Here is a 13,735-nt window from a genome sequence, read left to right as displayed (position 1 = left end):
TAACTATTCCTTGTGATGATCCAAAAATTAGTTAATTTTACATTGGCTTCAATGAACTAAGGGGTGGTGAAAGTTTATCTTGTTAAGTGTGAGAAGGCAAGATGGCTTGCAGTAAACAAATGTGTATTCACAGTGGCATTTATCTCAGAACTGTGTTAAAGATGTTAATTATTTTTGATATATTGTTTTAAGTTCATCATTCATAAATTATAGTAGTGGAATTAGGCCATTCGGCCCATTGAGTCTACTCTGCCATTTAATCATGGCTGATCTCTGCCACCTAATCCCATTCTCCTGCCTTCTCCCCATAACCCTTGACACCCGTTCTATTCAAGAACTTCTCTATCTCTGCCTTAAAAATATCCACTGACTTGGCCGCCACAGCCCTCTGTAGCATTTCCACAGATTAACTACCCTCTGACTAAAGAAGTTCCTCCATCTTTTTAAAAGAACGCCCTTTAATTCTGAGGCTATGTGCAGGTTCTAGACTCTCCCACCTTTCCACATCCACTCTATATCACACTGTTGATGCACTATTCGCTGTACTAGGAATGGAGGTCCGTGGTCGCCTCCTCTCTCTGCCTCTAAAATTTTCCGTCGGGCGAGACCTGGTCCCAGTGAGGCAGCTGTAGAATGGCACTAAACAAAAGCACAGGTGTTACAAGGAAAGTTTAAGGGGCAGATTAACTTGTGACACACTTGCACACTAACCAGTTCTCTTCTGACATTAGCTAAGGCATTAGAATAATTCCCTTGTTACATTTGCAAGTAATACAGAGAACCAAAAATAACCGAACAAAATAATGTTGAGCGAGAAGGTTGTTCCATTATCATGTTGCTTCGGGTTGAATGTCGACAAAGTTATGACATATTTTCTGGCTCAGATTTAGTCTAAGAGTGAAGGCCATGTATTTGCAAAGGCGGCAAGTGGGTAATTATCTTCCTGAGAAAATGTTAGCTAGATCAAATACTGCATCAGTGTCTACCACCACCAGCTGAAGCAATCAGCCACCTCCTACACTGATTTTGTAAGACCTAGTTGCCCTGAAGCTTGGAGAGAGGGAATCCAAAAGGAAGAATTCAAGTAGCAAGTAGATTAAAAATGTGAGTGATTCATATGGAGCAAAATGTGAAACACAAAAGATGCCAGAAGCTGCAATCTGGCGCAAAAAAAACCCCCAAACTGCTGAAGAAACCCAGTGTGTCAGGCAGCATCTGTGGAGGCAAAGAGATAGTCTATGTGTGGGTTTGAGACGCTGGATCACAGCGACTGTTTCAGTCCTGATGCAGATTTTGACCCAAAATGTCAGCTATTCCTTTGCCTCCACAGATGCTGCCTGACCTGCTGAGTTTCACCAGCAATTTTGTTTAGTGCCAGATTGCAGCATCTGCCATCTTTTATGTCTCCGTTCATCAATGCACTGTTAAGAATGTGACAATGGGTGTAGCAATGGTTACACGACAATCAGTTTGAGGGTAACCTAACCATTTACCCTTGACAGCAGCAGTGCATTGTGGCTGTAGGGCATGCCATCTGGAGATTATATTACAGTCACTGGCAAAGGGTACTTCACCATTACTTCCTAAACGCTGCAAGAGGGAAGGAAAGAGATGCATGGTAACATCACTGTCTTCAGGTTCCCTCCCCAACTTGCATACCTTTTGATCTGTTCCATTGATGCCAGGCCAAAGCTTGTTTGATATCATTCCTTAGAAACATTTTGGAATCATTTGCTATGTTAAATGTTAAGGCTCCTTAGCTGACTTGTCTGTCCCTTCTTCTGTAACCTCTCCCAATCCTATAGTCCTCTTCCTTAGTTCTGTGTTATTCTCTATTAACCATATAACCATATAACAATTACAGCATGGAAACATGCCATCTCGGCCCTACAAGTCCGTGCCGAACAACTTTTTTCCCTTAGTCCCACCTGCCTGCACTCATACCATAACCCTCCATTCCCTTCTCATCCATATGCCTATCCAATTTATTTTTAAATGATACCAATGAACCTGCCTCCACCACTTTCACTGGAAGCTCATTCCACACCGCTACCACTCTCTGTGTAAAGAAGTTCCCCCTCATGTTACCCTTAAACTTCTGTCCCTTAATTCTGAAGTCATTTCCTCTTGTTTGAATCTTCCCTATTCTCAAAGGGTCCATTGTTGGGCTACTACCATCTCCAACATCATTTGGCACCTGGACATTCACCTGCAAGGGTTTTGGGAACCAGAATGTTCTCCCTCATGTCGTAGGGTGGTTTGATTCACCGTCTACACCAATTCCATTCACCCACATTATGTTATTTAGCTTCTATGCCTTGGAAACTCAGATACTTGTCAAAATGTTTAATTTACATTGTAGTATATGCCTGCTCGGTCTCTTCAGGTAACACATTCTCAACTCCAACCACCATTTGTGTGAAGAGAATTCCCCTTCAGATCACCACCAATTCTCTTACAGCTTACCTTAAACCTATGCTCACTTATCAATATCCCTTATAATTGTACATAACTTATTAAGTGGAGGAGGGGTGGTGTCAACAATGTGGAAGTGTATGCTTGCAGTTAAGGGAAAGAGAGTGTAGGAAAGGTCACATTTAAACTAACAGAGCAGGGGGATGGGGACCAATGCAAGTAGACAGAGGGCTATAAAAGGAGGACAGAAGCAAAAGGTAGAAGGGAGATGTGAAAAACAACCTGAAAACTTTGTACCTTAATGCGAGGAGCATTCGTAATACGTGGATGAATTGAATGCACAGTTATTGTTAAGGAATATGATATAGTTGGAATTACGGAGACATGGCTCCAGGGTGACCACAGTTGAGAGCTAAATATGCAGGGGTATTGGATATTCAGGAAGGATAGACAGAAAGGAAGATGAGTTTAAAGAGGAGATTAATGCAACAGCAAGAGAGAGATATTAGCTTGGATGCTGTTGAATCGGAATGGGTAGGACCGCGAAATAGCCAAGGGCAGAAAACGCTTGTTGTAGTTGTATACAGAGCAGCGAACAGCAGTAGGGAGGTTGGAGATACAGGTGCACAACTTTTTATCCGAAATTCCGGAAACCGAAAAGTTCCGAAACCCGGACATTTTTCCAGGATGTAGTCTGCACACCAAAGCTCGCGTTTGGCGCCAAACTTGACCCGAAACGACCCACGGTCAACCCAGGTCTGTACTACTGTAGCGGCTGCCTCCTCTTAAACACTTAAACATCTGTAAATCATTGCTTAAATGTTAGTCAGTTTGGAGGGCTTTTATGTGGGGGTGGGGGGGGGGGGGGGGGGGGGGGGGGGGGAAACTTTAATTCTCCAGAGAACTTTAATACTCGATCCCTGGCTCCGCGGCGCTCCAAATCCAGTGCCGCCCGCGGCCGGATGCACGCAGCCCCAGCTCCGCGATGTTGGGAGTCGGCGGCCACAGCGCTCCGGAGCTTACGGCACGGCAACCCGGAAAGGCATTGCCTGCTCCCCGCCTCTCCGACCAGGTAGGGGACTAAGAATTAAAGTTTCCCCCTTCACCCACCCCCCCTTCACCACATAAAAGCCCTCCAAACTAACTGACTAACATTTAAGCAATGATTTACAATGATTCCCCGGTCTCCGGGGAGGAGGCAGCCGCTCCAGACTTTCCAAGCCGCCCGCGCTACCTACCTAATCTACGCTAAAAATCTTCCATTCCGACATCCGAAAAATTCCGAAATCCGAGAAGTGTCTGGTCCCAAGGCTTTCGGATAAAAGGTTGTGCACCTGTAGCATCAAGCAGGAAATTAGGGATGTGTGTAGCAAAGGTACAGCAGTTATCATGGGTTACTTTAATCTACATTTAGATTGGGCCAAACAAATTGGTAGCAGAGCTGAGGAGAATGATTTTGTGGAATGTATACGGGTGGTTTTTTAAACCAATATGTAGAGGAACAGACTAGAGGGAAGGTCATCTTAGACTGGATATTGTGTAACAAGTAAAATGGATAAGGATGAGCCAGTGGATGTGGTGTATCTGGACTTTCAATAAGACTTTGACATGGTGCCACAAAAGAGATTAGGGTGCAAATTTATTGCACATGGTATTGGGGGTAGGGTATTGACATTGATAGAGAACTGGTTGGCAGACGGGAAGCAAAGAGTAGGAATTAACGGGTCCTTTTCAGAATGGCAGGCAGTGACTAGTGGGGTGCCGCAAGGCTCAGTGCTGGGATTCCAGTTATTTAAAATATATATTAACGATTTAGACGAGGGAATTAAATGTGACATCTCCAAGTTTGCAGATGACACAACGCTGGGTGACAATGTGAGCTGCGATGAGGATGCAGGGTGACTTGAATAGGTTGGGTGAGTGGGCAGAATCATGGCAGATGCAGTATAATGTGGATAAATGTGAGGTTATCCACTTTGGTGATAAGAACAGGAAGGCAGATTATTATCTGAATGGGTCTCGACCCGAAACGTCACCTATTCCTTCGCTCCATAGATGCTGCCTCGCCGCTGAATTTCTCCAGCATTTTTGTCTACCTTCGATTTTTCCAGCACTTGCAGTTCTTTCTTAAACATTATCTGAATGGTGTAGATTAGGAAAAGGGGTGCAACAAGACCATAGTGTGGTTATACATCAATCACTGAAAATAAGCATGCAGGTACAGCAGGCAGTGTAGTAAGCAAAGGGCATGTTGGCCTTCACTGCGAGAGGATTTAAGTTTAGGAGCAAGGAGGTCCTTCTGCGGTTGTACAGAGCCCTGGTGAGACTGCTCCTGAAGTATTGTGTGTAATTTTGGTCTCCTAATTTGTGGAAGGACATTATTGCTATTGAGGGAGTGCGGCGTAGGTTCACCAGGTTAATTCCTGGGATGGCGGGACTGACATATGATGAAAGAATGGGTCAACTAGGCTTGTATTCATTGGAATTTAGAAGGACGAGAGGTGATCTTGTAGAAACATATAAAATTCTTAAAGGATTGAACAGGCTAGATGCAGGAATTAATGTTCCCGGTGTTGGGTGAGTCCAGAACCAGGGGTCACAGTTTTAGAATAACGGGTTAGGCCATTTAGGCCTGAGATGAGGGATAACTTTTTCACACGGAAAATCTGCCACAGAAGACAGTGGAGGCCAATTCACTGGATGTTTTCAAGAGAGAGTTAGATTTAGCTCTTAAGGCTAAAAGGAATCAAGGGATATGGGGAAAAAGCAGGAACGGGGTACTGATTTTAAATGATCAGCCATGATCATATTGAAAGGCGGTGCTGGCTCGAAGGGCCGAATGGCCTACTCCTGCACCTATTTTTCTATGTTTCTATGAGGTAAGGGCCTGTCCCACTTAGGCGATTTTTTCGGCGACTAGGCTGTCGCCACATGGTTGCGTGGTGAGCAGTCTCCTCAAGTTGCCTAAAGAATCGTAACGTTTTTCTGGTCACCGCTGAATTTTGAAATGTTCAAAGCTTTTTGGTGACTGCGGGCTTGACGTAGCTTGTCTTCTTCTGTCGTAAGTTCTGTCATAGGTTGTCGCGCTTCTGTCCATGTTTCTAAATCGCTCCTCAGCCTCGTCTATTCCAAGGTAAATACACCAGCCTCTCCTCCTTATTAGTAAGATGCTCCAATCCAGATAACGTCCTGGAGAATTTCTTCTGCACACTATCACATCCTTAAGAAAGTGTCCTGTAGCAGCCAGAACTGCAGATAGTCTCCAAGTTTACATGGTAAATGGTAGGGAATTGAAGAATGTAGGTGAACAGAGGGATCTGGGAATAACTGTGCACAGTTCCCTGAAAGTGGAATCTCATGTAGATAGGGTGGTAAAGAAAGCTTTTGGTGTGTCAGAGCATTGAGTATAGAAGTTGGGATGTAATGTTAAAATTGTACAAGGCATTGGTGATGCCATTTCTGGAGTATGGTGTACAATTTTGGTCGCCTAATTATAGGAAGGATGTCAACAAAATAGAGAGAGTACAGAGGAGATTTACTAGAATGTTGCCTGGGTTTCAGCAACTAAGTTACAGAGAAAGGTTGAACAAATTAGGGCTTTATTCTTTGGAGCGCAGAAGGTTAAGGGGGGACTTGATAGAGGTTTTTAAAATGATGAGAGGGATAGACAGAGTTGACGTGGAAAAGCTTTTCCCACTGAGAGTAGGGAAGATTCAAACAAGGGGACATGACTTGAGAATTAAGGGACTGAAGTTTAGGGGTAACATGAGGGGGAACTTCTTTACTCAGAGAGTGGTGTCTGTGTGGAATGAGCTTCCAGTGAAGGTGGTAGAGGCAGGTTCATTTTTATCATTTAAAAATAAATTGGATAGTTATATGGATGGGAAGGGAATGGAGGGTTGTGGTCTGAGTGCAGGTATATGGGACTAGGGGAGAATATGTGTTCAGCACGGACTAGAAGGGTTGAGATGGCCTGTTTCTGTGCTGTAATTGTTATATGGTTATATGGTTTAGTAGAACCAATGTTTAATAAAGTTGTGACACAACATCCCAGCTCTTACATTCCGTACTGTGGCCCGTGAAGGTAATCATGCCATTGTGTCCTCCACTCCTTATCCACCTGTGCCTCCTGTGGATTTGCTAAAGTTCCTCTGTTCATCGACACCCTCCTGGAGCCCTACCCAAACTTAGCCTCCCAAAATACATTACCTAGTATTTGTGAAGATTAAATTCTATCTGCAATTGCACTTCCCAACTTTACCTCTGATTTATATCATACTGTGGCCTGTGACAACCTTCTTCACCATCCGCAACATCACTGAATTTGTTTTCTGTTGTTCAATATGATAACCTTGTAAATATAAGCAAAAACGTTGAAATTTGTCGTATCTGAACGAAAAGGGTAAGCCAATTATTTGTATGAGTGCCATGTTTTTGACATTAGTAGAGTCACTTAATTTCCATGTGAGCCATCATATTGATCCGTTTGGTACAACAAGTTAAATGTGTGAAAGGCCACTTTTTGGGGGAACCTTTTTGTTTCCATCAATTGTCTTTGTCCCCGTATTCACTAATGGCAGACCTCAATTCTGCATTGTTGGGCTAACAATGACATGGGTCTGAACTCAGTCAAATGGCTGAAGGAGAGCTAATAAAATTGCTTCCATCGCACAACAAGCCTTTTAATAAAGCTTCTCGACATTTTGTGGTGGCAGCAAACGGGGGCCTGGATCACATGGTGTTGCTGCTGCTGCTGCTGCTGCTGCTGCTGTCAAACGCGTAGCTGGCATTACAAACAAAAATGGCAGGCAAAGAGGTTTTTTTTTCCCCGGAAAATGAAAATCGGATGCTAGTTTTGAATTCCTTCAGGATTGTTGGGGAACAACAAGGGAATTGTGAAGACCACAATTAAGCATATGGGCATTACGATAATTGTCAGTTATCTTCATGGACATGATAGAAGACAGATGGAAGTGAATCAGGAGCCTCCATAGAGGCACACTGAGGGATGAGTTGACGTTTTACCTGGCTGAACTGCTCTGCCATGTTGTTTGTCACTAAATTATGTGCTTGAATGTACAGTGTTTTGTGTGTGTTTGTGTCTGTCTCTGTCTGTGTATGTGTGTATATATTTATATAATATATATATTATATATATATATATATATATATAGAGAGAGAGAGAGAGAGAGAGAGACAGGGAGCGAGAGAGAGCAAGAGAAAGTGTGTTTGCACCCTCTAGAGAACAAAGGTGAACATTGCATGGAGCTGTAAATCACTTTCTGACAACAATGTTTTTTCTGCTGTGAAATCTGTTCACAAGGGGGAATTTTTATTTGTTCGTATCACAGAGTGAATCTTGACATGCTTCATGCATAAGCTTGCTCTTGCATGTTTGTTTAAACTGTGTGCACAGGTAAAATGCATTACTCTACATACCTTATGAAGGTATCCATTGATGAAATATATTGCAATTCGATTGAAAAAAGGACAAAGCATGTAAGAGAATAATCATATTCTGGAATGCAAAAATTACTTTAGTCCCTATGTCCACATCCCATTGTTATGAATCAACTCCTTCAATCTCTCTTTCAGAAATAATTATTTTAGAAAGAGTCACTGATCTTATACAGGCAAATGTGGCAGCTAGCGTATGTACAGCCTGGTTGCAAAACATAAATTGAATGAATGATTCCTCACCCTAAGTGGTTTTGGTTGGGCAGTGCATTAAAAATAGGATAAGGGACAGATGAATTTAAGGTCCATCTAAGATATTTGAGGACTAACAGGAAAGTTACATCTAAATCTCCCTTTTTGATTTTGAACATGTCAGAATGACAGTGATAGTGGAGAGTTTCAGCTGCAATATCCTATTTGCAATGTCTTAAATTGTCTTTAACTTTGTCCTTTGTTATATATACTAATAGAAATTCATCATACTCTTTGGAATAACCAAGATAAAATGATACATGGTTATAATGGCAGATATTTGGTTTTCTGTGTTTTTTTTAAGATTTTCCCCCCTTTTTGTCCTTGGCCCATTACGTACAGGATGACATCTACTACGCTGCATAAAATCATTTCTGCACACTTGAACATCAATGACACAACTTGTCCTTTGCTGTGTCCACCTCTCCAGTTGCTACTCTGTCTTTATTTGGTATCTGCACATCGCATGCTCCAGCAAAAATTCACAGAATCTTAATCAGTAAAAGGAATATCAACCCTTGCACCAACCTTCCCCTTGCTTGTCATAGAGTCAAACAGTGTGGAAACAACCCCTTTTACCCAATTTGTCCATGCCATGTCCATTTGATTATGCTAGTCCCACCAGTCTGTGTTTGGCCCACATGAATCCCTTTAAACATTTCCTATCAATTTCCTGTCTAAGTACACTGAACCCACACTATTCCATTTACTTTGATCTGTTCAAGGATTGGCCAACAACCATAAAGAGGACCACACTAAAATAAATGTTCGGCCAATCCATTAGAAAAGTGTATTTTTAAGGTTGTGAGTAGTGTGTTTTTAAGGGGGAAGGAAGAAAGTTCAAAAATACTCAATATTATTTTGCAGAAAAGGTGATAAATGACTCACTAGATGGGGCTTGAAGGCAGAAATAAATATCTGTGGGCTGAACACTGGAAATTTCCACCCAATTTGTATGAAAGTGAGGATGTGGTGAGACTGAAGCAGAATTAATCGAAGAGTGACATAATTATTAGCTGAGCTAAGGTTATCTAGATAAATGGTATTGCCATGACAGTCACAATGATTAGTATCATGGCTCAGCTCAGTTGGATATTTCATCACAACATTTAAAATAAAGTATACTTTAATATCAGCCTGACATAGACTTTATAACAACACTCACATTTCTCAAACGCATACTCCAGTCTCATCGTGCAAAATAGAGCAACAAAAAAAACTGGTTTGAACAAGTTATTAAAGCAGAACTGAGAACAGAACTAGATGCATGTCGTTAGCAAGCCTGGTGCAATTTAGTAAATGGATATCAAGACAATAGACTGATAGCAATGGCCAGGTAATCTGTGTAGATCAGGGGGTACATAATAGCAGTGGCCATTGAATCGTATAATAATAATCAGTGAATGCAACACTCTCACCTATGTTGCGTTCTAAGATCAGCCAACAAACCATAAAGACGGCTCCTCGGTAAAATAAATGTTCAACCTATCCACTAGATTGTGTCTTTTTCAGTTTTTCAAGCGGTTGTGCCATTTTTGAAATGATTCAAATCATATTGTGAATGTTATCTCTGCATATTTATTTCTCAGATGGTCAGTTTAAGAGAACCTATTATTTAATGTGTGAATTAAACTGACTGAGATTAATTTACTTCAATTGGTTTGTACAGTATTAGTCTTCATCTGTGTGCTGCTGCAAGGAAGAATTTAATTGTTCTGTTTCGGGACATATGAGAATAAAACATTATTGACTCTCTTAAACTTTCTGAATGTTGTAGTCGGCAGAGCAATCCTCTGCATATCGCACGTCAGGACAACAAAACCTATTCGATCACAGTGACTAAAAATGTTATTAAATGTAGCCTTTCTGTTTTGAAACACTATATATCTTGGTATAAGTGGACTGGAAAGATCCAGGTTTGTTTGCAGGACCGTGCTGATGTTAAATGATCCCAGTGGCAAAAGAGGCCATACAACTGGCTTTCATCTTCCAGTGCTAGAGAACGACAAAGCATGAAGCGCTCAAAGCATTCTACCCTCTCCTTCTCCACCTAACTCATTTGCCAATCAACCCCTCTTTACCTGGATCCACCCATCACTTGCCACTTCTTGACCCCACCCCCCCCTTCTTTATCTCTTTCTACCATCTATCCACTCCTGTCATGAAGAAATGTCCCGATCCGAAATGTCACTTGTCCATTTAACGCCATAAATGCTGCCAGACTCGCCAAGTTCCTCTGACAGTATTTTATTGCTTATGATTCCAGCATGTGCTTGTGTCCCGATGCAGGAATCATGTTGTACATTTATAATGCAGATTTGATGCTCTGCCTGGGAATTTGCTTGATTGTTGCTCCAGATTTGGGGCGGCATGGTGGCGCAGCAGTAGAGACCCAGGTTCGATCCTGAATATGGGTGTTGTCTGTACAGAGTTTGTACTTTCTACCCGTGACCACTTGGGTTTCCTCCAGTTCCTTTCCACCCATCTAAGACGTACAAGTTTGTAGGTTAATTTGCCTTGTTACCATTTTTTTTTAAATTGTCTCTAATGTATAGGATAGTGCTAGTGTACAGGAATTACTGCTCGGCGCAGACTCGATGGGCCGAAGGGCCTGTTCCCACACTAAACTAAAATTCCAGCATCTGCTGTCTCTTGTGTCTCCTGGGAACAGTCTAGTTAGATGTTGGCATGTAGACAGTAACATTAAAGGGACTGTCCCACTTGGCGATTTCTTCGGCGACTGCCGGCGCCATATCAGTGTCGCCAAAAGATTCTGAACATTTCAAAATCCAGCGGCGACAAAACAAAAGTTGCGACACTTGAAAAAACACCGCGCGTCATATGTCATCACGCCGCAGCACCGCCGCTTCACGGCACATCACGCTGCAAATTGTTCGGTGACCTGATACGTCAGTCAATGATGCCAGCTTTCGCTGAAAAAATCGCCAAGTTGGACAGGCCCTTAAGGGATATTGAGAGTCAATACAAAACAAAATTCTTGCTTTAGTCCTGGTTTTGCTGGGCTTTCAGTGCAATCACGTACCGGATGAGGTCACGTCTATAGAGCTTCTCCATCAATAGTCATAATTAACGAGATGTAACCCAGTAAAATGAAACAACCTTTTGAAATATCCACTGTTTTTTATGTTTCTGTTTAAACCAGGTGGGAGGTCATCGTGAAGATGGTGTTGGGCTTCGAGGCAGCCATGCAATTGTGTCAAATCAAGTGCCAGTCCCACAGCTTCCAGTGCAGTCAGCCACATCTCCTGACATTAACCAGTCCCAGGACCCATACCGGGGTGAGTACCTCTAGCTTCACACACTATCTAAATGTTGTCTAGATAAACGGAGAGAAAATAGAACTTGGTTATGGTTAAAATATTGGTGTTCAACATCGCTAATACTACAGATATTAAAAGCTGTAATTAGGTAACAGAGGTTTCTACTGCATCACTTGGAGATCTTGATACTTATGGCTATTACAATTGGTGCAATTCTGGTGCTTATATTTCATATAGCACCAGTGTACAATGTTCTTGCCAAGGGAAAAGGGCAAATCAACCCATTAAGAAGACATCTTTCAAATTGCTTATTTGGTAACAGTAGATCAAATGACATGCTGTGACAGTTATGGCTTTGAAAATATTATACTTTCCACACCCCACTTTAAACTGTTGTATCACCGGTCAGCACGGTGGCTCAGCGGCAGAGTTGCCGTCTTACAGCGCGCACGGCGCCGGAGACCCCGGTTCGATCCCGACCACGGGTGCTGTCTGTATGGAGTTTGTGTGTGCTCCCCATGACCGCGTGGGTTTTCTCCGAGATCTACAGTTCCTCCCCCATTTCAAAGACGTTAAGTACGCTTGTAAGTTAATTAATTTCGTATAAGTGTAAATTGTCCCTAGTGTGTGTAGGGTAATGTGTGGGGATCGCTTGTCGGTGCGGTTCGGTGGACCGAAGGGCCTGTTTCCACGCTGTATCTCTGAACTGAAGGGAGCCTGGTGTCTTTGTGGAAAAACAGTTGTTTGAAATTTATCTGCTGCATTTAAATAGGTAATTTTTTGTCACGCACAGAGACGTTCTATTTTTGTTTTCCATTCCCCCGAGACATTCAGTGACATTTGTGATAGGGTTGAGTCACAAACAGTTTAGTTAATTATTGTGCAGTTGTGCAGTTCATATTAGTAGAGACCATAAAGGGCCTGTCCCTTTTCGGCGACTGCTGGCGACTGTCACGGTCGTAGCAGGTCGCCGAAAAAGTGACGACTGGACTCCCCCCGATGACAATGTCTACAACAAGCTACGACAACCAACCACCTAGTCGACATCAAGCTACGGCAAGCTACCGACAACCGGTGACCCATTGGGACGTCCACCCATGACCACACCTACGACAACCTACGACCACACAGGCGACAACCTACGACAACCAAAGTCAACCTACGTCCACCCGCGACAAGCTACGACAAGTAACGACCCTGTCGTCGACAACTGAAGACAATTCAGTCGCCAGTTCCTGTCGCCGGTTAACGTAGGTAGTCGGCAATGGAATTCACCAAAGTCAGCACCCCGCTTTTATGACCAATATTTCAGAAATCATTTTGGTGGAGTCATGAGTAATGAGTGGGTGGAATGGGATGATTGGAGTCGTTGTTCTATACATTTTTTTAAATTGAGAATTGAATTTGTCCTTGTTTTAATAATCGAGCTGTACTGTTGTAAAATATTATGAAAATTTTATAAAGGAGCATGCAAAAACTGCAAATATAATACTGTAATTTTTTGCAGTAAAGAAAAACTTTTTTTAGAAAGTATTTTGTGTGTTGATTTGATTGCCTGTTACTGTTACACTGTGTTAGTGTGTCCTGACCTAACAACTTCACATGACACCAATTTCAACATGGAATAGTGATGTGAATACAACATTTAAGCCCCTGTCCGACTTAGGAAACCTGAACGGAAACCTCTGGAGACCTTGCGCCCCACCCAAGGATTCCGTGAGGATCCCGGAGGTTTTGGTCACTCTCCCTAATGGTGGAAAGTGGTTTCCGCGTAGTCGCTGCTTCTTCTATGTTCCTGCGATTATTTCAAAAAAACCAAAACCGGCCTCAACTAAAAATAGGTTGCCATTTGGTCGAAGGCAGTGGAGTGGGGTCGCTATTTACTTACAGGCAGTCGAAGGGAATCTCCTTCGCTGATTGGCCATTTTGTTTGGCTCATTGGAGTTTTCAGCAAAGATCCTGTAGGATCTTTGGTTTTCAGGACCTAGAAGAACCGCCGGAAGGTAAAATGCCCACTAACTTTATTTTTACTTCTTAAAACTGTCTCCACTCCTTCTTCCCCCCCCTTCTCTCCCCTTCTCTCCCCTTCTTTCCCCTTCTCTCTCCCCTTCTCTCTCCACTTCTCTCCCACACACCCCCCACACACACAAAGATTTTTACGTATTCCGGTACAGATTTTTCCCCTGGAGTCCAAAATCGCCTTATCTGAAAATTTCATGCTTTATTTCCCGAGTTATTAATGAAAATATTCAAAAATCTGACAAACTTTGAAGTCTGCGCCGTCTTGCTCGCGCTGCGATTGTCGTCACCCCCAACCCCTCCCAACTCCT

General features: G+C 42.7%; 1 protein-coding gene across 16 annotated transcripts in view; it reads left to right on the top strand.

Annotated features, from left to right (window-relative positions):
- Positions 1-13,735, top strand: part of tcf4 (transcription factor 4) — a 618,702-nt gene that overhangs the window by 590,987 nt on the left and 13,980 nt on the right. For all 16 annotated transcript variants that reach the window (XM_055662660.1, XM_055662829.1, XM_055662572.1 and 13 more), the window contains one exon: positions 11,288-11,423. In XM_055662660.1, the coding sequence (XP_055518635.1) occupies positions 11,288-11,423 (136 nt within the window). The remainder of the gene's footprint in view (positions 1-11,287; positions 11,424-13,735) is intronic.

The sequence above is a fragment of the Leucoraja erinacea genome, chromosome 1 (assembly GCF_028641065.1).
Source record: "Leucoraja erinacea ecotype New England chromosome 1, Leri_hhj_1, whole genome shotgun sequence".
In the NCBI taxonomy this organism is placed as follows: domain Eukaryota; kingdom Metazoa; phylum Chordata; class Chondrichthyes; order Rajiformes; family Rajidae; genus Leucoraja; species Leucoraja erinaceus.
Note: the sequence above shows the minus strand (reverse complement) of the source record. Positions and strands in the feature narration are given on the sequence as shown.